Raw genomic sequence first — 23,650 nt, forward strand, 5'->3', positions numbered from 1 at the left:
TAGTAACCCGGTCAAGAGCAACTGGTTCAGCTTTTGAAATTAGAGCTATACAAACAAGGGCAAAAGGGTCTACATTCAACTCAGTGATCGTCAAGCCTTGATAAACCAAGGCAAATATGCTCAAGTTTGGAAAAGTAAAGAAGAAACATCTTCGTCTAGATCACAAGGTGAGACTGTATTACTAAAACTACATTAACTGGAAACTCCCAAACAATCACACTACTTGGCAAGCATCATCCTCACAAATTCCTCATAGTTAACCTGACCATCACCATCCACATCCGCTTCCCTGATCATCTCATCAACTTCTTCATCAGTCAACTTCTCCCCAAGGTTTGTCATCACATGACGAAGCTGAAAATATTTCCATACAAATGAGTATCAACATGATGAGAAATGAAATCTTGCATTGTGAAAGACCATTAATGAGCAGCAGACACAAGAAAACAATGCCCAAAACAATTCAACAACACTATAAAACTGTTGATACCTCAGCAGCCGAGATGAAGCCATTTTGATCCTTATCAAAAACCTTGAAAGCTTCCTTGAGTTCCTCCTCAGAATCAGTATCCTTCATAGACAAAAATCGCAATTAAAGGTGTGTTAAGTACAGATTGCTGCATCTCCATTAAAGCAGGAGAAGTTAATGGTATCTCATGAAAGGAAAAGGATATAATTCAGGAGTCTATGGCCACAAGAATTTGTCACAAAAAAGGGGAGAAAAAAAAAACAAAGAGCTCAGCCCCCTCCACCACTTTTGCACCAGTATAATGCAATGCTTGCACTAAAATAGGAATGATTAATTCATATCACTTAAAAATCCTCAAGAAATGCATTATGAGCAAGGGTTAGCTCCCTGATCAACCTAGCTTATGATAGAAGCAGCTATATCATTCCTGATGTAAAAAAGTAGGAAGAATGCTTAAATAATTGATGAAGACAGTGTAAGCCTGTAAGAAATGCATTGATACAACCAAGCTCTCAATAAAAATGATGAGCTACCTCAGTTTAATGAAACCAAGACAATAACACACTTAGAAACAGACCCAGCACGCGAAATTGTCTAGCATTCCCTAAACCATTAGGATTGCAACACATATACCAGATATTAGACTATGCTTACTTTCATTTTACGCGCCATGAGATTCAAGAACTCAGGGAAATCAATGGTTCCATTTTGATCAGCATCAACCTCATTGATCATATCCTGCAGCTCAGCTTCAGTGGGATTCTGCCCCAGTGACCTCATTACAGTTCCCAATTCCTTTGTAGTGATGCAGCCTTCGTTGACAAGAATTGGAGGTTTTCATTAGATCTAAAAACCAAATTAAGCGTAATACTCTCTGACCTTCTCATGTATATAACCAACACGTTCTCCGACAACAAAATAAAAGAAATCCACTATGTAATTGAAAATCATCAAAATCCACCAAAAAAAAAGAGAAAGAAAATGAAAGTCTAACAGACAACAGGTTGCGAAAGGATGCACCGCACATAACTAACACGAACAATTTTACTTTGATTCCCAAAAACCTCGGGAAAAAAAAAGCATCATTTTCCATCCATTTCTAACAATCGTTGACAGGGAAAAAAAATTCAAAACCAGAGATAGCCACTGAAAGACACCCAAAGGGGACAAAGGAAAAGCCAAGGCCAAAGCAAAGATCCGGTAACGTAATTAACCAGCCAACACCCAATTTTCGCGGACCATGTTCCACACATTTTGCCACTTAAATCACAGTACAATTCATTTCTCCTACATAGATTTTTCACATAATAAACATCGGGTAAATAGATAATTAAAAAAAAATGCTGGACAGTGAAAAAGATATATCACTTCTATTTTCACACGGGCCAAAAAGTTTAAAGAATGAACATAACTAAAATACAAATTCCACCAAACTTTTCAATTAAACTACTCTTTTTTCCCTCCGATCAACCAATCGCGACAAGTTAAAAACATTAGTAAATGTCATTTCCGTCATATTTCAATATAATCACCGATAAAAAAAATTTCATAACCTAAAAGCTCAGAGCAAACAAAAAGGCAAATCACAGATCCGCTCTCACCAAATAAACGTCAAAACAACCAATATTCACAAAAATAACCACGCTAAAAAATAGAAAAAAAATAAAAAAAAACCTCGAAAAAAAAGAGGAAAAAGAATCAGAAGACGAAGGAGAGAATAAATAATACCATCGCCATCCTTATCAAAGAGGCTGAAAGCTTCCTTGAACTCGGCGATCTGCTCCTCCGTCAACTGCTCTGCCATTTTCGCAAATTCTTTTTCTTCTCTTTTTCTGTAAAATTGAAAAAACAGAAACCCTAAAGAAAAAGAAAACGAAGAGAAGAGGAAAAAAGACTTTGTTGACAGTAGTCTAGTGTTCTTCTTTCTTGTGCCGTTGATATAGGGGTTCGGGGTGCCGTAAATTTTCGACGTGTTTTGTGGGGTCCACGATTATTATTGACCGAGTAAAAATATATTTTTAGATAAAATAATAGTATTCCAGCTGTTACTACAGTTTTACGGTTTTGGTTTTTTATACCTTTAAAAAAATTTTTTTTTTTTTTTTTTTTTGATTAGATTGGATCTCGTCAGGGTTCGAGGCTGGAACCTCGTAGATATGATCATCGTGGGACCCATATTATGGAAAGTCCAGTCAGCAACATCCCGAATTTTTTTGTCGGTAGTAAGAAAATTACTTTTCTAATCGGTATATATTTTACTATTAAGAAAAGTTTTTCAAAGGAGCATGTCGGTCTAAAATTGAATGGATTATATGAGAAATGTACAAAACTCTGGACCACATTAGCAATTAATCAAATTATTCTGTATTCAAATTGAGTTAGATTTCATAAGAGCTGTCGAGTTTTGTTCAAAAAATAATCAAATCAAACATGAAAATCTTATGACCAATAAAATTTTAGACGGAGCTTAGTTTTGATTCATTAAGTATAAAAAATTTTCGAGTAAAGATTGGATTGGGTGATAAATTAGAAAGATTATAAGCAAGAGCTCAGATAACCTCTCGCATATCAAAAAAAGAAAAACAAGTATAAAAATTCAAACAAGTTGAGTTTGACTCAATAAAAACTCATTTTAGTTCAGCCCAATAAATTAGTGAATTAAGATTTGACATGATTACAAATTTATTTTTTTTAAAGCATATGATTACAAATTTATTAAAACGAACAAATAAGAGTATTCGATTCGGTTAAACTTGCTTATACAACTGCTATTGACCACTGAGTTTCCTTTTGTACTTTCCTTGCAATGAAGGTTTTGTTCACATATAACATGAGGTTGACTTCGGATTCTTTTGTCCTGAGATTCTCCACTACCCATTAAGTGCAACCGTATGATACACGATCATATTGTTCGAGTACAACAACGTCAAGCATTTGAACAAGACGTGTATATTTATTAGTGTCAAGGAACTCAATTGTATTTAAATTCCATCGTTATTTTATTCAAGCTTGTCTAGTACTAATTTTTCACCAACTTTACCTACAGCACTTCTAAAAAATTTCTTAAAATTTTTCATCAACACACTTCAAAATATCCAAAACACACAAAAAAAAAAAAATTTCCCTTCCTTTCTTTTTTCCTTCCACCTCAACTCACCACTACCTCTGCTACCGGTCAAAAAAAAATTCCCTCTCCTTTCTTTTGTCCTTTCTTTTTTTTTTTTACTTTTGCTTTTTCTCTCCCCATTTCTCTCTCTTCCGCTTCCCCTTGTAATAGTACCAAGCTGAGCTAAGGAGAATGAATCGAAATAAGCAAGCTGAATTTGCTGATGTAAACTTAACAGTGATTTCTATGGCAGCAGAATTAACAAGAATTCAATAAAAATTAATACAAACTTGTATATTGATATTAATTGATAAGTTACTGGAATGGGTGGGAAAAGGCAAGGAGATGATTAAGAAGGGAGGAAACTTGGGGAAAAAGAAGATTTGGAATGACTAAATTTGACTAATTAACAAAACAATCGTTGCCCTATTACAAAAGCAAATCTCTTTATATAAAGCTATTAAGCCAGTGACTAACTTCTAAAAGCTACAATCCCATTAAGACACGTGTCCTCCATTGCATTTAAACTGTTGCACGACCACAGCTGTTGCCTTCACGTTGATGAACTGAATTTCCCAGAAAAGGCGTGCTTCCAAAATCACGTTTTCGTCTCTCCTACTTCCTTTCTGATCACGCCTTTTACTTCTAGGTTCATACCTTCCGTTCCTTTGCTTCTCAGTTCAATTCCGCTTCATGATAATAGCTCCCCCTTCCAAATAATCTTGCCCTCAAGATTGAAATTCAAGGAATCTTTGTTCAATATCCTCTGTATCTTCCCACGTAGCTTCTGCAGGAGAAGCTCCCCACAATTGCACGAGCCACTGCACTGCTGCTACATTCTTCGTCTTAACAATTCTTCTATCTAGCACAACTAATAGCTCTATCCTCAAGTGCCTGGCAGTTGAAGTATTGGAACTACCTTCTGTCCCACCTTCTTCTTTAATAGCGAAAACATGAAAGACTGGGTGTATCCTTGATTGTGCTGGTAATTGGAGTTTGTAGGCCACCTTTCCTATCCTATGTATTACCTGATAAGGTCCAAAGTACTTGGCTGCTAACTTAGAGTTGCCCCTCATTTCCACCAAGTTTTGTCTGTAAGGTTGTAGCCTAAGCTATACCCAATCATCAACCTCAAATTCTCTGTCAGATCTTCTTTGTCTGCATATACTTTCATTCTGTTTCTTGCTTCCTCCAGATTCTTCTTGAGCAGCTCATCTATCCTCTGCCTATCCTTCAAATGATCTACAACAGTGGCTACCTTAGAGTATAAGTATAAACCTAAGGCCAACTGGGAGGAGGGGTTTTATTCCATACAGAGCTTCAACGTGGCAGTATGATAAGTGGTGCTATACCACCACTTTGCGAGAGATAGCCATGCATTCCACCTCTTTGGTTCCAGATGAGTCATGTACCTTAGGTACATTTTCAACACCTGTTTCACCCTCTCAGATTGTCCATCAGTCTAAGGGTGATATGTAGTGCTTAGACATAGTTCAGTTCCTAACAGTGTGAATAGTTCTATCCAAAATTGGCTAGTGAAAATCTTGTCCCTGTCAGATAGCATGCTTAATGGCATACCATGCAGCTTGCAGACCTAATCTAGGAAGACCCTGGCTACTATTGGGGCATCAAAAGAATCTGTTACGCTAGTAAAATGGGCATATTTTGTGAACCTGTCCACCGTTACCGTGATAGCGTCTCCTCTTTCTGAAGTAAGAAGCCCTTCAATAAAGTCCATAGTGACATAACTCCATGAGTACTGAGATATGGGTAAGGGTTGCAGGAGACTAGGATAGTAGTATGCTCATCCCTGTACTTCCTACAAGTATCACACTACAACACTGTACCCTTGATATTCTTGTACATTCTTGGCCAGTGAAATAGCTGTTTGGCTCTCAGGTAACTAGTTTGTACCCCAGAATGTCCTCCTAGCTGAGAGTTATGGATGGCAGTAATGATTTTCCTCCTAATTCCTCCTTCCTTCCCCACCACCACTCTTCCTTTATATCTAACTATTATATCCTGGTAAGAGTAGTCCAGTAGGGAACCAGGTGTGAGTACCAGTTCCTTGATCATCTCCTGTATCCTCTCATCTCCTTGGTAACTTTCCATCACCTCTCTTACCCATTCAGGGATAACACTGGTCATCTCTGCATACTCTCCCTCTTCCTTGCTGGTTCTCCTGGATAGTGCATCTGCAACAACATTTTCCCTTCCCTTTTTATACTGAATTTCATAACTTAACCCCAACAACTTAGTGAGCCATTTCTGTTGGAGTGGAATGGTAACTCTCTGCTCTAACAAATACTTGAGGCTCTGGTGATCTATTCTGATAATGAAATGGTGACCCTCCAAGTAGTGCCTCCACTTGGTGACTGCAGTAACTAGTATCAGCAGCTCTTTTTTATAGATGGATAGTCCCAGATTCTTTGTCCCCAAATTTTGACTTAAGCATGCTATAGGGCTCCTTTCTTACATAAGTTCAGCTCTTATCCCTACATAGCAAGCATCAGATTCTATAATGAAAGGTTTATCAAAATCTGGCAAGACGAGTATAGGTATGCTGCACATAGCCATCTTTAGCCTCTGAAATGCCTTCTCAGCCTCTTCACTCCAATGGAATCCTCCTTTCTTCAGTAGTGATGTAAGGGGTTTGGCAATGGATCCATATCCCTTCACAAATTTCCTATAATATTTAGTTGATCCCAGAAATCCCTTCAGTTTCATATTTTCAGGTTTTGGCCAGTTCACCATACCTTTAATTTTCTTAGGGTCTGCCTGCACTCCCTCATTAGTGATTATGTGGCCTAGGTATTCAATCTAAGTTTATGCAAAATAACACTTAGGCCCCGTTTGGAACTTGAGTTTTTTGAAAGTTTGTCTAAAACTTTATTGTAATGCATTGTAGAAGTTTTTGAAAAAATTTTTTAAGATGAAAATTTTTTTTTCCTTTTCTTTTTCGCTTTCATTTTTTCTTTTTCTTTTTTTTTCCCTCGGACTTTACGTAGCCGGCTACTGCATCTCCTTCTGCCGTCCACCATTACAAATAAAGCAGAAAACATGGCCTTCCAAATCAGACACTCCCACTTTACCGCGCTGCCTTTTACCAGAAAAGAATCCGATCACTGCCACCGCCGCCACCACCACCACTCTTCCTCCAAATCCAGTACCTCAGGGCCTACGAGGAATTCTACCTCTTTCTCGTCGAAAACCCATGTCCCCAACAACCTTAAGCATCAGCAATATGATTACTCTTTGCTCCCTTTTGAATTAGTGCAGAAAATTGCCGCATCTTTCTCGCTGTCCAATTTACGGACTGCGTCGCTGGTTTGCTACGCTTGGAGGGACGCCTTCCAGCACTTGAGGGAAGCTATGGTGTTTCTGAGATGGGTAAGCAGTATAAGCATGGGCGAGGTGGGTTGAGGCCGAACGTCGATAAGAAAGATGGGAGAAAGAAAGATACAGAAACCGGAATCCTATCTCTTGAAGAGATGTGCAGAAGTTACAGATCGGTCAAAGAGGAGGGGGAGAGAGAGAGGGAGAAAGGGAAAAAAAAAAAGGAAGGCTGACGCCAGAATAGGTGACCGGCGCCGAAACCGGTGGCGGAGGTGATGGCTAGCGATGAAGGTGCGGTGGATCAGGATGGGGGAGAAAGAAGAAGAAAAAAGGAAGTTTTTTGTGTATTAGATATTTTGAAGTATGTAGATTAAAAAAATTGATAAGTTTTTTTGGGTTACTGTAGGTAAAGTTGTTAAAAAACTAGTAGATAAAAAACTTGGGTAAAAAACTCGATTCCAAACAGGCCCTTACTCTTCTTAGCATATAATTGGTGTTGCCTTAGTAGGTCCAGAACTTTTGTTACATGTTGGAGATGATCCCCTATTGTAGCGCTATAAACTAAAATGTCATCAAAGAACATTATGACATACTTCCTCAACTACTCCTTGAAAACCTGGTTCATTAAGCTTTTGAAATGTAGCAGGAGAATTAGTCAGTCCGAATAGCATAACCTTGAATTTATATAGTCCCTATTGAGTCCTGAATGCAGTCTTATATATGTCTTCAACTTTGACCCTAATATAGTGATAACCTACCCTTGGGTCAATCTTAGTAAAGTACTTAGATCCATGTAACTCATCAATTAGTTCATCAATCAGAAGCATTGGAAACTCATCATTCACTATGAGTTCATTAAGCTATCTGTAATCTACATAGAACCTCCAACTTCCATCCTTTTTTTTGACCAGCAGCACAGGAGAAGCAAATGAGCTGTTGCTAGGTTGAATAATCCCATCTATAACATCTCTCTCACCAGTCTCTCAATCTCAGATTTTTGTACATAAGGACATCTGTAAGATCTGATCTGGAAAGGTTTGGCTCTTTCCTTCAAGAGAATTCCATGGTCATGACTTATAAGAGGGGTTTTGTGGTTTAGCAAATACATCCCTGAACTGATTTTAAATCTCTTCCAAGTCTATTGGGATCTCTTCCTGTCTTATCTGGTCTTCCTCTACCATGGTTAGGTAGGCAGTAACTCCATACACCTGTTTCCTCTTCCACTTGGCTAATTTGCTTCCTTTGATAGATGTAAGCTTCAGGTCCCTAGATTCTCCTTTTAATTCCACTATTTCCTTTCATTTGCGAAACTTCATGCTCAGTTTATTAAAATCAAATTCAATGGGGCTGTATCTGGCTAGCCAATCAACCCCCAACACCATATCACAACTTCCTAACTTCAAAGTGTTGAGGGTATGCTGGAACTCGTACCCTTGTACCTTCCATTTCAAGGGCTTGCTAAGCTGCCTGGACTCTAGTCTTTCCCCATTAGCTACTCTAACTATCAGTGGAGCTCCTGATACCTGTAACTGTAAGTATGTAGCTAGTCTTTCATCCAAGAAATAATTTGTGCTATCACTGTCCACTAATATTAGAACCTCTTTGACTTCAAGTGATCCTTTAAGCTTGAATGTTTTGTGTCCACTTCCTCCAGCCAGGATGTGGATTGATATCTTTATTTTCTCATTACTGATCTCTCGTTCAATGTAATCACAGAACTCTTCACCTTCATCTCTTACTCCTTCAGTAACCTTAACTAATTCAGTCTGCTCATTCTCCAAGATATATTGAATTTGGCCTTGTTTGCAAACATGGCATAGGGTATATGGTTTTGCACACTTATAACACAACCCTCTCTCTCTCATGTAATTAAATTCTGAGGGGGTAATCTTCCCGAATTGATCTGCTGTCATACCTCCTATCCTATTCCCTTTGTTATTATCGTTTCCAGGGCTCTTAGGATATCATTAGGCCATTTGTATCTCATCTGTGTTGCAGGATTCTACCTTGTTAGTCACCATGGGGTTGGAATTAAGTGGGTATTTCTGAGTCATTACTCTTTGTGTCTTCCTTATAGCTTTCAAGTTCTTTTCCTGTAGCTTAGCAGCTTCTATGGTATCCGCTAAGGTGTGAGGTCTAGCCATTTTCACCATACTTACAATTTCACTCTTCAAGTCACTTAGAACACATGATTTGTAATATGAATCAGGTTGACCAGGAAGTAATGACACTACCAGTGATTTCAGCAATTCAAATTTCTCCAGGCAGTGAGCTATATTCCCAATCTGTGTCAGTTTATTGAACTCTTCTATGGTCTCCTCCTGTGTCTCTCCTCCAAATCTCTCACACACTGCCATAGACAGTTCATCCCAGGCAACCACATCTCTCCTGTGATACATTCCATGGAACCATATGTCTACTTTGCCCCTGAAGTGCAGCTGAGCCAAGTCAGACTTCAGCTCTTCCTCCACCCCTTGGATCTGGAAATATTTGTTGGCCCTCCTGACCTACTTTCTGGGATTATCTTCATCAAACATAGGGATTATCCTCATTTCCCTTCTGTCCTCTCAGATTTCCTTTTAACCAAGTCCAACTTCTGATTCCCTCCAGAGTTGCTTCCTTCTTCTACTCTTTCTTTGTCATTCAATTTGGCCATCATCTGAGCCATCATGCTCATCATACTTTCATACTTCTGATCCAAGTTTTTAATAGTTTTCTCAGTACTCTCCTGCCTGTGCTCCTTGGTTCTCATAGCCTGTTCCAATCCATCATTCTTATTAGCAAATGTTCTCATGACACTCCTTAACTCAGTTAGATCATTCTTCAACATTTCTTCCTAAGTCTTAGTCATCCCGTTGGCTCATAGCTAGCTCTGATACCACTGTAATGGTACCAAGGCGAGCTAAGGAGAATGAATTGAAATAAGCAAGTTGAATTTGCTGATGTAAGCTTAACAGTGATTTCAATGGCAGCAGAATTAAGAAGAATTCAATAAAAATCAATACGAACTTGTATATTGATATTAATTGAGAAGTTACAGGAATGGGCGGAAAAAGGCAAGGAGATGAATAAGTAGGGAGGAAACTTGGGGAAGAAGAGGATTTGGAATGATTCCAAATCTGACCAATTAACAAAACAATCGCTGCCCTATTACAAAAGCAAATCTCTTTATATAATGTTGTTAAGCCAGTAACTAACTTCTTAAAGCTACAATCACATTAAGACACGTGTCCTCCATTGCATCCAAGTTGTTGCACAACCATAGCTGCTGCCTTCAAGTTGATGAACTGAATTTTCTAGAAAAGACGTGCCTCCAGAATCACGTTTTCGTCTGTCCTTCTTCCTTTCTGATCACGCCTTCTGCTTCTAGTTTTACGTCTTCCGTTCCTTTGCTTCTCAATTCAATTCCGCTTCCTGACACCCCTCTCCTCCCCTTCCTCTTCCTCCTTTCCCATCTTGGCCACCTTCTCCCCCTCTTTGCCCGGTCTGGTCACTTGACCAGATCGCGCCACAACCAGTGGCGGGGAAGGACAAAGGGAGAGGGAGAGAGACAAAGAAATTTTTTTTTGCATCTACTGCTTCCGGTTGGGAGTGGTGACGGGGAAAGGGGAAGGGAAAAGAAGAAGAGAGAAAAGAAAAAAAAAATGAAAGAAAGGAAAAAAAAAAGATAAAGAAAGAGAAAGATAAAGAGAAAAAGAAAAGGAAAAAAAAGTTTTCCATCTTAAATTTTTTTTACTTTATAATTTCTATAGTAAAATTTTAGACAAACACCTAATAAAACTCATTTGTCAAATGGAGCCATAGAATCTTGGCATCTTTGCGGAGTCCGGGAGTATAGGATAGAGAAGAATAGAAGAGAAAAATTAAATAATGAGAGAAAAGAAAAGAAAAAGAAAAGGAGAAAAGAGAGTTTCGGATAGAGAAAAAGATAAGAGAAAAATTAAAAAATGAGAGAAAAAGAAAAGAAGAAAAAAAGGAGAAAAGAGAAAAGTTTGCACCACCATGTGCAAGCATGACAAAGAAACTTACAACCCAACAATCCACCCAACCCTGCCTATTAATTTTAAAAGATGGGTTGGGTCAGTTGGATTATGGATTTTGTTGAGTTAGATAAGAACAACCCAACTTATTCATTGCACGGATTGAATTTTTTATTTGTATACTCAATACTCAACCTATTTAAAAATAGTTCAAAATAATAAATATAAGATTTAATACACATATACTCAACCACTTACATTTGGACATGTGTTAATAATTTATTGATCAATTTGTTTTCAAAATTCTCTCATATATATATATATATATATATATATATATATATATATATATATATATATATATATATGTTTTCAATCAATTTTTTTAATTTTTATTAAAAAAAACTTGAAATAAAAATTTATACTTATTTTACTATTACAACAGTAGTTATACTTACTCAACTTCTATAATAATTTATTATGCCTTTTTAAGAGTATGTTGTTTTCTTCCCCATTTTTTTCTTTTTTTGTTGTTGCTATTTGATAGCTACTTGTTTCTGTTTGTTAATATTTTCGTATATCTAGAATAGAGTTTAAATTTGATCTAATTGCATTTTTTTTTATTTTTCTCTAACTTGTTTTATTTTATTGTTAATAATTCCTCCTCAATATTATAATACAACAAATTATATGCCTCTTAATTACATTTTCAAGTATAATATAATCTAGCATTCAATAATTTAAAAATATTGAATATTAGAACTTACAATAAAGCAGATATGAATAGTAAAAGTGTTAAATAAGTTGTTATAAAAATAAGTTTCAATCAATTAGTAGTATTAAAAAGTATAAAGTAAACAAAATTTTTTAGCTAATCTATTTAAATGTACAATTTATTATTTAAAATTCACAATACAAGCAATATAGATTATTATTCTATTTATGATGTATTTTTAACGAGTTGAAGCCAGTGTGTATTTGCGTGTGTGAAAGTGTGTTAGTTTGAAAAAATATATTTACGCATGTGAAAATGTGTTTATATATGTGTGAATGTATGTAAAAGAGTTTATGTATTAATTAATATGTTTAGTTATATTTGAATCATGGGTGGGTTTGACATGATCCAATATAAAATTGAACGAGTTGAATATAATTCATTTAAGTGAAAACTCAATATTAACTAATCCAAAACCTATCCAATTGCCAGGCAGCACATTAGTTTGGTAGACTTCGTGCAGCGGCTGAGATACAATAATTTGTCATTTCAAAAAACATATTCATATTTATTATTAACCTCCACTGGATTTAGGTTATTAGTTGGGCTCAGACAAGCCATAGTTTATTTCGTCCTTTCAATTATTCAAATGGAAGAATAAAAGCAGAGAAGCAAACATCAAAAAACAGCCATACAAATCGTCCCATTTTTCCTAATCTATCAAATTATATAATAATCATGTGATTGTCACAATGAAAGTCACAAAATGTGCTCTACACCTTAATGTTGCATTCTACATCTCTGATTTCTCATCATATTACACGGTCGAGTATTGCCTGTCACAGCTTTATGCATGTATGGTACAGCATAAGCGGAAGGTTAATTTGTTAAGAGCAATGTAAAGTTATCTGACCAAAATTTTGCTTGGTTACCAAAAACAAAGCCCAAAGCAAAAAATGGTTAATAGCTGGAAGGAGGCGATTATGACGCCTGGCTCTTGCTCTTTGCAGCTGCGGCAGCTGCAGCATACCAAGAAGCTGCAGCCATTGCACCTGGATCCGGGACTGACGCAAGATTATCTGCAGAGACATAAGTCGACCGACCAGCCTAAAAGAGAAAACAATTGGAGGGTCATACACTGAAACGACTAAAGGATGCGGTTAGAAGGCAACTACAAGTAAAAGGTGCATGATACAGCGAGAAACAAATGAAACATTGTGGTGCAGCAAACCTAGATGAGATTGACAAAAATGAATGTGAAAAGGGAAGAAAGAACTTGGAAATATTTCTTCATCTTTGTTAGTTGAACAACAAATGTTGTTTACCTAGATAGATAAGTTCTTGAATACGCCATGAGAAATTCAAGCAACTAACAACCTCGATCAAACTGTAGTCTTTCGTTCCCAGTAGAAAGTACATTTTGAAGTGCAAGTACCCATAGGATTTGCAAATTTAGGAAATTAATATTTTATCTTTGCAATTTCCGTTTTGGTTCACTTTGTAATAGTCAAAAATTCCGACCAAAGAAATGTAAATGCCAAAAGACTCCAGCATGCTTGTTCCTTTAGCAGAGAAATTATACCAAACAATCTGTGCAAAGTTGGCAACCTAAACATTTTGATTTACTCAGATCCAATTCTATATAAACTAAGATACAAGATAAAAGAACAACTCAACTTCTTTATATCTCGTAGTTTTCTAATTGCTGTAGCTATCGTGTAACAGACTAAATGTCAGTAGAAAATAAACTACACGTGCATCAAACCATAGAACACAACTCATCCCAAAAACTCATCTTATAGGAGTAGAAAGAATATCACCTGAGCTTGCATGTCCTTAGTTGAGACAGCTCCTGCAGTTGCTGCTTCAGCAGAAAGAACAAATGCATCCACCGGATTGTCCCCGGCAGCTAACCTCTGTAAATGAGACGAAGTGTTTATAGGCCAAAACTAAAAGAAAAGTATAGCAACAGCAAATAACAACCTCTTTAAGTACTGATGATGCTGGAATAAGTGCATCCAACATTGTGCGATAACCAGCACTTGCTCCTCCATACTTACTAACTGCAGCAATAGCAGCTTCAAGAGCTCCAGCCCCTGAACCACAAAAATCATTAAGCAAAATTTCTAAAGCAAACAAATGAGAGTTCAGAGGTTACTGCATCAGAGACATCTCACAATGCATTGGCATTATAACCGACTTGCCCTTTGCTTTCAACTGTGCGTAAGCTGCCTTACAGAATATATCATATCTGCCAACAGATTGGCAGACAACATTAGCTCTGTAATTTGAGTCCACTTAAACCATTACTTGTGAACAAAATTTACAAGATATTGATTAACAAGAGGTTCTCGAAGAGAGGAAGTATAACATACAAGATTCCACTTGTTCCTCCCATCACTCTTCTGATAGAAGATCCAATTTCATTAACTGTTTCAGCAGGGTCATTCAGCGGATAACTGAAACAAATAGCAAATAAATAAGTAAACAAAAACAACTGAGGAATTTGACAAGGAATTATTCCAGTCATACAAGAAAGAAGAAGAAGAGGGAACACCACTAAGAACAATTTAAGGTGGTTTTCTGTTGTTACAAAGGGAGGGTGACAGGTCAGTCGTGTATAACTTCCATAAAACTATGTGTTTACTGTATGGTTTTCTTTTTCCTCTTCCATTTACTTTAAGTATGATTATCTTGTCACTGTGGAAGGGTAATTCAGAATGAATTGTACAATCTCCTAGTTGCAGATTTCAAAACTAGAATGTAGTTTGCAGTGCTGAAAGCCTATGTTTAAGGAGAAGAACAGGGACACTGAAGAGCAGATTAGCGTAGAAAACAGAGATTATTGATTCATCATCCAGAAAAAATAATGCAACATAAAGGAACAGCAAAACAGAAAGGGTCACTTGAGACACAAAGGATGAAAACAATTACCAGTTAAGCTTTAATTTAGCAAAACCAGAAATTAATCATATTAAAAACCCAGCGAGGAACAGTTAAAAAACCACACGTGTCTAAGTTAGTCTATTTTGCAGCTGTTGATGAATCAGATGCATTAGTCTTATGGAAGCACCAAATACATTTTACTCAATAAGATCAAGACCTACAGATAATTTCTAATTTCAGAAAATATTTTTGAGGTTTAATGCCCAAATATGAGACCATATAGCGGGAAGATAAACAATTAAGAAAGAAGAGCAAGTGCAAGCACAAAAGCCATCAAAACTGACATCTTCTATTCCCATTTATTGTACCACCTAAATCACCAGTGGCCAATGAAAGCATGAGATTTCTGACATTCCCTGCATCTTAATTACAATATTTACCAATCTACTTATGAACCTAGAGTCCCAACCATCTCCAGGGCAAACATTTTCTGGGAGCATGTACTCACTCACATTTATAACAAGTATAAAACACAGAGAGGGAGAACAGCTATAGAAGACTCACTACTTCTTCATGTCTTCCATTATCGCGGTTGCACCTCTGAACATCTGAGGATATTCCAACAAGACCTCTTAGGCCATTAAGTCATTCAGATAAGAAAAGAAAAGATAGTTGAAAGGCACTTACTGTAGAACCACAGTCTCCATCACCCACTTTGCTGTCCCATTCGTTTAAGCTGTCACTTAGATTGATAACTGCTGTTGCCCCTGCTTCAATAGCCACCTCAAGAAGATAACCCTGGGAGCTTAGCTGTTCAGGCCGACTCAATGTCTGATGCAAGGACAAAGCAGATAAAAAGCATTAGGATAATACCAAACCATTGTAAGGTTGCTTGTTCTAAACTTCTTAGAACTTCTGGTGTATCAGGAAAGAAACAACACAGAATGGAGGTTTTCCTGGTGAACAATATTGAAAGGTAGTAAAATTCTGTACATGCCAAAAATTTCAACAAGCAGTGCCAGACATTAATTTACCAGAAGTAGAAATCTCTTAGAAATCTGATCAGGAAACCTTCATATTTGATAAACAAATGGTATTGTTTTTTTGCTGCTAATGTAGTTCATGCATCTTATGCTTAGCGGGAGCAGGGCACCATAGCTAGAAAGGGAGGTCGGCTATTGCCAACTTGGCTAAGACTTAAAAAGGTTCTGTTTTGACAGAAGTTTCATCAAAGGATAGTAAAATTCTTCCGTCTAACAAACTTTTGCAATTAAAGTGGTCAATCTATCAAAAACTATATAAAATCAGAACTCACAACAAAGACATGCAATAAAATCAAGCGAATTCAATACCAAACAAAGCAAATGCTCTAGAAGAACATTTACTGATGTTACACTCTTTCGTGCTAGGTTGTTGAAGTAACCATCATACGTTTTCTACATTCAGAAATAGCAACCCATATATAAGAACGAAATTACCACTATGCAGACAACAAGCACAATAGCAGAAACTGGGGAACAAAATATTGGACAGACCTCATCACTCTTTGTTGAAAGTGATGGTGGAAGGGGAACAGGAATCTTGGCAGGTGGACGATTACCTGTAAACCACATGAATTTTTCCAGTGAAATTGTTAACAGATCAATCCAAAGTAGTACCTAGCTCGTAAATGTAGATATATGAATAGTTAATTTAATCATTTATATAACAGACTCACATCACTGATTCAGTTTAAAGATTTCTTAGAAGTATAGTGTCAAGAAATAAGTTCATATACTAACCATCAGCACCAACGGGCCAACATGGAGCCTTAGTTGGTGCATCCAAGCGATTCAAAATTTCTTCATTTGCTTTCATCACAGTTATTGAAAATCCTGACAAAAGTTTACAGGTGAGAAAAGATGCCATATCCAGTAAATCAGAAAATCTATCAACATAAACAAACCAGCCATGTCAAGAGAAGTCATAAATGAGCCTGTGTACACCCTCTCAACAGCCAGTCCATGTTCAAGCTGCAACCTAGGTACCGCTTTCCCAGTTGCAATCATCAATTCCATAACAGGAGTACCTCCCAAACTGCAATTTAAAGATAGAAAGTGATCAAGAAACAACTACATATACAAGTTCAAGGGGGAAGGTGCAATACACACAATGTTGGTCAAAACAGATTGACTAATTACCAATTGTCTGAAACTATGCAAATCAACTGCATTTTGGAAAAGGCATTTTGGAAAAGGACAAAAGAAAATTTCATGGTAACGACATATTTTCATAATAGTCTGGACAATAGTCACTTCTCCCTCTTGGACTTGCAGTTTAGAGAACAAAACCTACAATTGATAATTCACGTTGATCAAGACAAAAGCATTGAAGATTTGGCATCAGATGCTTGAATCACTCCATCCAGAAACCATAATTAAGAAAAGAATTGAAATCGAAAGGGTAGATTAGGAAAGAGAAGCTTCAAATAAAGAATCTAGGACTTGCTTTGGAACTATCACATAAAAGTAGTGCCTATACATCCTAAAACAATTTCATGACTTCATTGGCTAGGACATTCTAAAGCATGACATATTGGTGCTTGACAATTCTTCAAGTAATTTTTGCCATTAGAACGACATAACAACAATGAAGAGAATCATGTAGAGAAATTTGCAAAGATGCTGATCCATGTAGGAAGGGGATTATGTTTCTAAACTTCAAACACTTTAGTCTTCCAACAAGGCTTTCTATTTCATCTCTTCATCTGATCAAACGAACTTCCTAAAGAGTTGCACCTTTTATAAATTTTAGACAACAGACATTTTCATGCTTTTAGAACTCTTTTATCACTTAAAATAAGATAATGCACTTTAAGTTACAAATCTATCAAATGATAAGAAAGCCACAATGAAGATGAACAAAAAAGCAAACAAATGATGTATGTGATTGACAAGTTAATTATCATAACCTTTTTTCAACTTGTTCTCATGCTAGTTGAGCATAGATAAGCAGGATATCCCTAATTTCCCAGGAAAAAAAAAGGAACACAGAAATATGTGTAAAATTTTTCAAAGGGTGTCAAGAATGAAAGGATCTTACCCATTAATCATCAGCACTACTCTACTTCCCCGTGTAATAGGAACATAGTTGGTCTCCTACAGTAATATTGGTATGACAATCAGAAATAGTTTCAAATAAAAGGAATAGCAAATAGAACAGCTACTGTCACTACAGAATACATACTTAAATTGGCATAACAAGGAAAGGCAATTTCATTTACACCAGGAAAACTGTTTATAATACAACAACTTGTTGAATAACAAACAAGATAATTATCTGGTTAGAATTTTCCTATTACCTAAAAGCATTAGCTGAATTGATAGGACAAAGATCAAAATTTAAGGGAAAAAGTACAAAAGAAGTACAAAAAAAAATTGTACAACTTATCAAGGAAGATGTCTTTACCATTCATAATTCACAACATAGAATACCTTTGTTTATTTAAAGAACCTTTATGAAGTGCATTTCTTCAATTATTCTTAAGTTTGGTATTAGTGCTACATCCCCGAATAGAAAGAAAAAAAATTTTGTTGAGTAAATGAATCAGTAATGAGAATATTAGAATTATTCTCCCATCCCCAACACTCTCTTTGAACTTTGTTCTTCCTCCAGTCCACTTCTTAGTGACATAACAATGTTTAGACCTCTTTTTTACCAAAATCTGCTCCGTATAAAGCAGTTAAATGAAGCAAAAATCTTTAAAGTAAGTCCTTTATGTCGCAAACATACTCTTCAAAAATAACTTGTGCACCTTCTAGATTAGGCATAAAGCATGCAAAACCTGCTTTAAATTGGCATTTAAAGAAAATGCAAAATCCAAAATTACTAATTAGAAATCCAGTTGCACAACACCTAGAAGAATTCATGTCTTTTACTCTCAGCTCTATGATCAACAGCAGTAGTAAGTTCCACAAATCTCCATGACAGATTCACATAACAGGAAACCTATAACAATCATTCACATTATTGTAGGCTTGTAGCCAAAATCGGTATAACAACAATTTAAAGAAACAGAATGTGTACCACATTACATAAACTTAATAGACCCCTAATTGCGGAACCTTTTCTGTTACCATGGCATGGCACGAAAGCTACAGCACTTAAAAATCAATATCATAGATGTCACATACCAGTGACAATATCTGCTTCAGAACATGAGAGACTATCACATCCACAGGCTGAAGATCAGCTACAGCAGCGCCTGGTTCTCCATGCTGAAAAGTATTTATAAGTAAACTTTAACAACATTAAACAAAGGGGAATAGAGGTACACTTGGTTGCTTTAAATTCCCCATAATGCAATTGCAATACTTTATTTTGAATTTGTCTATTAATCATTTAGCAGAATGAAAGTATTCTTTAATAACAAATGAAAACTACAACAGCCAAACATTTTCTAGAAAATGTGTTGCAGAATGGACAAATTAAAACAAGTAAATAGAACAATTCATTTCAAGTCAGAATAAATTGATGGCGTAACCATCCTATACATGAGTGGCTCTCTCTAGAGCTATGATGAGCGTAAAATATTAGCTTGTGCATATAAAGGCCAAACAAAATAAGCTCAAAGCATTCTGGTTAACTTTACAGCTCAAAGCATCAGTTACCTGAAGAAAATAACATGCACACACACATGTGCATATATTTATATATCCGCAATTCAAGTTAGTAAATTCAGGAAGTCTAAACCGTTCATTTAAAAAATAACCATTTCCATCAGAATGCTTGTTTTATTTTCCCGAAAGGAAACAATTTACATTTCTCAATTAGCTTTACAAGGTAAATAGCCAATCAAATCTTAAAAAGCAAATCAAACATGCATTCTTTACAAAGCCAAATCCGAAGGCTCGACATCTGACACCTCCCTCTGACCATCTAAACCTAAACAGGATTATTTGGCGGGTCCCTAAAATCCTGAGATGTAAAACATATCCATGATGATTCCAAATTCCAAACGAGTGTTTTAAAGATTTTCATGGAAAATCTTTAAAGAGAACAGATATGAAACCCCAAATATCACCTTGAATTGAAAACTAGATATCTTGATCAGTAAATTGCAATATTCTATATCATAAGATGGAGAGAACATACGACACCCAAAAGACATACAAACAACAACCTATTCATTTAAAAGATCATACATCAATCAACATAAAGCAAAGCATTGATAGTAGAATAAACTTACGATTCCAAGACCAAGCTCCATTTTCCCATGGCCTAAACGATCCGATGTTACTTGACCTGGCAACGTGCAAACAGACAACGCGACACCCATTGTGCCAATCAATTCTGATGCACGTTTTGCTTCAGCAGCAACAGCAGAAAGAGAAAGGCCAGAAGCTGCTGCAGCTCCAGCAACCTTCATTAAGAAATGAAGTGGACGCAAGATTTACAGATCAAAAAGGAAAAATGAAAAAAAAAGGTACTTAGGAAACCAACTATACTACTAAACTCAACCTTGTGGACCAAAACGGTCCCAGCCAAACCCCTTCGTCCGGCTATTCCTCTAGGAGGAGGTAAAGCACAATCATCGCCAACAATTACCATCTGCAAACACACAAAGGATTTGAACTTAAGGATACTGTAACAACTTAAGTACCTACTTTTCAGTTTTCCATAGAAAAAAAACACCTTTGAGTTGAAATTTACATAATTATGTACCTCTACTTTGTAGCCTTCAGATTTTGCTTGCTCAGCTGCCAGGCCAAAGTTCAATCTATCACCAGTATAATTCTGTCAAGACAAATATTTTTTCAATCAGGAAATTACAGGAGATTCACAGCTAGAAAAGTTCAGTAAAATTCAAATTATCCAAAGTATTCAGGACGCATGAAGCTTATTCTAGTCTTTGTCCAAAAACACTATCAATTGTCAACATAACCACCTTAAAAATCTAGTTAGCCTAAAGTCAACCATGGCAGAAACCTTCCAAAATTTAGAATAACAATACCTTAACAATCAGGAGGCATCCCATTGGACCAGTCACTGCTCGAATGCCCTATATATGAGTAAAATCAGGTAATTAAATAATAAAAAAAAGAAGTATATCAAATATTACGTAATAAAAGAGATATTCTCTATTCCATCTCAGCAAGAGCATATCATACAGCTAAAATGGAGTCAACAGGTGGGGAGGCAAAAACATCCCCACAAATTGCTGCGGTCAGCATCCCTTCTCCCACAAATCCTGCATGAGCAGGCTCATGTCCACTTCCACCTCCTGTATATCACAAAATTCTCAAGATTCAGAAGCCCAGTTTAAGTTGTACTAGATTACAGCTGATTTCTTAATTTTTGTTGCAAAAGAGCTTTATTTGTTGAGCATATATTCCAATCAACGAAGATTTCCTAGGTGACTAACTATTATAAAAGGAGTAATTGAAGTAAAAAGACCAACAAAGTATTGATTCTGTAAATACTGGAAAAGAGAGTATAAGCCATTTCACTCTTCCTCGTCAATCAAAATCAGATCAAGAGAGACAACTAATTATGCCTATATATTGCCAATTCACAATTAGAGTGCTATGCATTGTCCATATGCTAGTAATAAAAAGTTAAGGATCAGCAAGATTTTGCCGAAAACTAACACATAGTCAAGTTGCTACCAACCTGATATCACTGCAACTTTGTCATGTGTTGAACCTGTGATGTCGGCTCTCAACACAACTTTAACCTGACAATCAAAAGTTTAGTCTAGTAAAATTCTTTGGGACGCGTGGCTAAGGAAGAATATTCGTTTCCAAACAGATACACTAAAAGCAGAGGAAAACTAAGTAGTTCAATGAGAATGAAAAGCATTACCTCAGGGAAACCATCCAAATACTGCAAACCCGGATATGTTTCCACCAAACCTTCAATAAACTCAGTAACAACATCTGTAATATCAAAACAAAAAAAGAAAGTGTCATTATTTAATATCATTTCCAGGATATACCCACGAGAAAAAGATTGCCTTTTTCCTTTTCAAATAGACCTTTGTTTTCAAATGTTCAGTTGACTGTTCAATCAAGCCAAGCCATCACGCTAATATGGATTCAAGTAGTCATTTCCCACATTAAAGAAAGAAATAACAATAGCACCAAGTGTACAACGCTAAAAAGCGCAAGGTACGACGTTTTAATGGAGTACCCTTCTGCAACAGCAGTTGTACCTTGCTTGCGCGCCTAAATTACCAGCAATCAGAATGCAATGCAAAAGATAAAACAGCAAAGCAGAGATCTGAGTACTTCGTTTGAACCAATAAGAAAACGATCATAGTAAAACAAAATGAAATAATAATCCAGCAATTTATGCAATTTCGTGTACTTTTCAACCTTATTTCTGGTACTTTTACAACTTAACAAAAACCAAACAGACCATAGAACCAAAAAAATGCATTGAATGATTAATGTAGATATCCACAAAATTCAATTAATAAACCTTAATTCAAGATAATACTTAAAAAAAAAAAAAGTCAAAAACCGTCAGATTAAATATCAGAAAAAAAAAAAGAGAAATCAAATAAAAAATTAGGTGAGGGATAAAATGCACGTTACCGTTTGGGTCATTGATGAGTTTCTTGCCCTGGAAAGCCATCTGAAGATATGATTTGAATTTTTTTCTTCGAGGAAATGTGAGTTAATTTAGCAGTTAATTTATAGCACTAACGCATTAACTCCCCCCGCAAGACTAATCAATTCCAGAAGAAAGAAAAAGCAAAATAAGAACCCTAATTCTTTTTCTGCAGAAATTTGGGATTTTTGTATTTTCTCTCTCTAGAATACAGAGGAGGAAGTCCACCTGAGGCTGAGGAGCGAGGAGGAGAGTCGAGATTTAGGGGGAAGTTGAGTTGAGCTGAGTTGAGTTGAGTTCAATTATATTGCGTACTCAACGAGGATGAAGTCAGCTCCGAATAGTTTTACTTTTTTTATTATTATTATTTGGGTAGGATCCGACACGGCGACACCGGATAAATTGGCGGCTGAGAAGATTAAATTTAATATTAGGGAAAATGACCTGTTTCATCCCTCACATTTCGTAAAAATATTCTTTTCGTCCCTCATTTTTAAAATGAAGCAAATTTGTCCCTGACATTTAAAAATTAAAGCTATTACATCCCTGAACCTAATTTTCAATTTGAATCAAACCATCCAATAACCTAGTAATAAATTTCGAAAAAAGAATTGATAGATCATTCGGTCAACTTCATCATATTCACATGACATTTATTAAACCAAAAAAAATAAAAATTATAACATAAAAGGTCATTCTTTGTCTTGGAATAGTAGAGTTCTTTTTTTTTTATAAATCGTTTCATGCACCGTTGGTATATCCGCTTGCAAATCTAAATGTGTATCATAAATATAAAATTTGGTGCCGTCAGTGTATACAATGATAACGTAGAAAATATTAGTCTTTCTTTTTAATGTTATAATTTTTTATTTTTTCGTTGTAGGTTCATTAAATTTCACATGAATATCAAGTTGAGTTAACCAAGTGATCTACCAATTACACCCCCAAAATTTGTAATCAGGTTGATTGGTGGTTTAATTCAGATTGAAATTTAGATTCAAGGATGTAATAATTTCAGTTTTTAAATGTCAAGGACGAAATTGCTTCATTTTAAAAGTGAGGGACGAAAAGAATATTTTTATGAAATGTGAAGGATGAAACCGATCATTTTCCCTTAATATTATATGAATTACTTATATTATTTCAGTCCTATAACTGTTACTATTAAAATGTACTTTAAATGTTAGATTTTTAAAACTATGGGATTAAAGGTCAATCTAATGGATGTCCATCGGACACTTTTGAAAGGATAAGATTAATTAAAACAAATGTATAAATGTAAGGGAATATAATAATTATTAATATGCGTATTCACATGATAAGTTCAGTCGAATGTAAATGTGTTAATACTGTTAGAAAAATCTTAAAATTAATTAAAAAAATTATATAAATACAAGGAATGATAATAATTATTAATATATACATGGCAGTTAAGTGAAATTTATCTTTATCATTATCCATTAGAAAATCCTTTCTTTATCTTTTTCCCGTTTTTGAGAAAAAAAGGAAAAAAAATAGAGGATGATTGTTTTTATATGATGTACGGAATTGTAAATGAACGACCT

At 35.8% G+C, this 23,650-nt stretch overlaps 3 protein-coding genes across 4 annotated transcripts; all 3 read right to left on the minus strand.

Moving 5' to 3' along the window:
* Window positions 1-46: 46 nt before the first annotated feature.
* LOC140005227 (calmodulin) lies at window positions 47-2,387 on the minus strand. Its single transcript, XM_072045858.1, has 4 exons — window positions 2,198-2,387; window positions 1,124-1,281; window positions 491-571; window positions 47-354 (listed from the first exon to the last, which is right to left on the minus strand). The coding sequence occupies exons 1-4, from the start codon at window positions 2,271-2,273 to the stop codon at window positions 220-222; spliced, it is 450 nt and encodes a 149-aa protein (XP_071901959.1). The 5' UTR covers window positions 2,274-2,387; the 3' UTR covers window positions 47-219.
* Window positions 2,388-4,303: 1,916 nt separating this feature from the next.
* Window positions 4,304-4,651, minus strand: LOC140004659 (uncharacterized). Its single transcript, XM_072044787.1, has one exon. The coding sequence runs from the start codon at window positions 4,649-4,651 to the stop codon at window positions 4,304-4,306; it is 348 nt and encodes a 115-aa protein (XP_071900888.1).
* A 7,661-nt stretch (window positions 4,652-12,312) lies between these two features.
* Window positions 12,313-22,410, minus strand: LOC140005228 (putative 3,4-dihydroxy-2-butanone kinase). 2 transcript variants are annotated; one of them, XM_072045859.1, is made up of 20 exons: window positions 22,070-22,408; window positions 21,336-21,409; window positions 21,144-21,207; window positions 20,642-20,754; window positions 20,485-20,532; window positions 20,196-20,267; window positions 19,992-20,081; window positions 19,720-19,893; window positions 18,665-18,748; window positions 17,574-17,629; window positions 16,438-16,568; window positions 16,274-16,366; window positions 16,028-16,092; window positions 15,180-15,323; window positions 15,057-15,100; window positions 13,982-14,065; window positions 13,784-13,857; window positions 13,590-13,702; window positions 13,427-13,522; window positions 12,313-12,713 (listed from the first exon to the last, which is right to left on the minus strand). In XM_072045859.1, the coding sequence occupies exons 1-20, from the start codon at window positions 22,107-22,109 to the stop codon at window positions 12,588-12,590; spliced, it is 1,785 nt and encodes a 594-aa protein (XP_071901960.1). In that variant the 5' UTR covers window positions 22,110-22,408; the 3' UTR covers window positions 12,313-12,587. The 2 variants fall into 2 exon arrangements, with proteins under 2 accessions (XP_071901960.1, XP_071901961.1); XM_072045860.1 differs by lacking the exons at window positions 12,313-12,713; window positions 13,427-13,522 and having other exon boundaries at window positions 13,593-13,702; window positions 13,777-13,857; window positions 22,070-22,410.
* Window positions 22,411-23,650: the final 1,240 nt, after the last annotated feature.

Source organism: Coffea arabica, chromosome 4c, assembly GCF_036785885.1.
Source record: "Coffea arabica cultivar ET-39 chromosome 4c, Coffea Arabica ET-39 HiFi, whole genome shotgun sequence".
NCBI classification, from domain to species: Eukaryota; Viridiplantae; Streptophyta; class Magnoliopsida; order Gentianales; family Rubiaceae; genus Coffea; species Coffea arabica.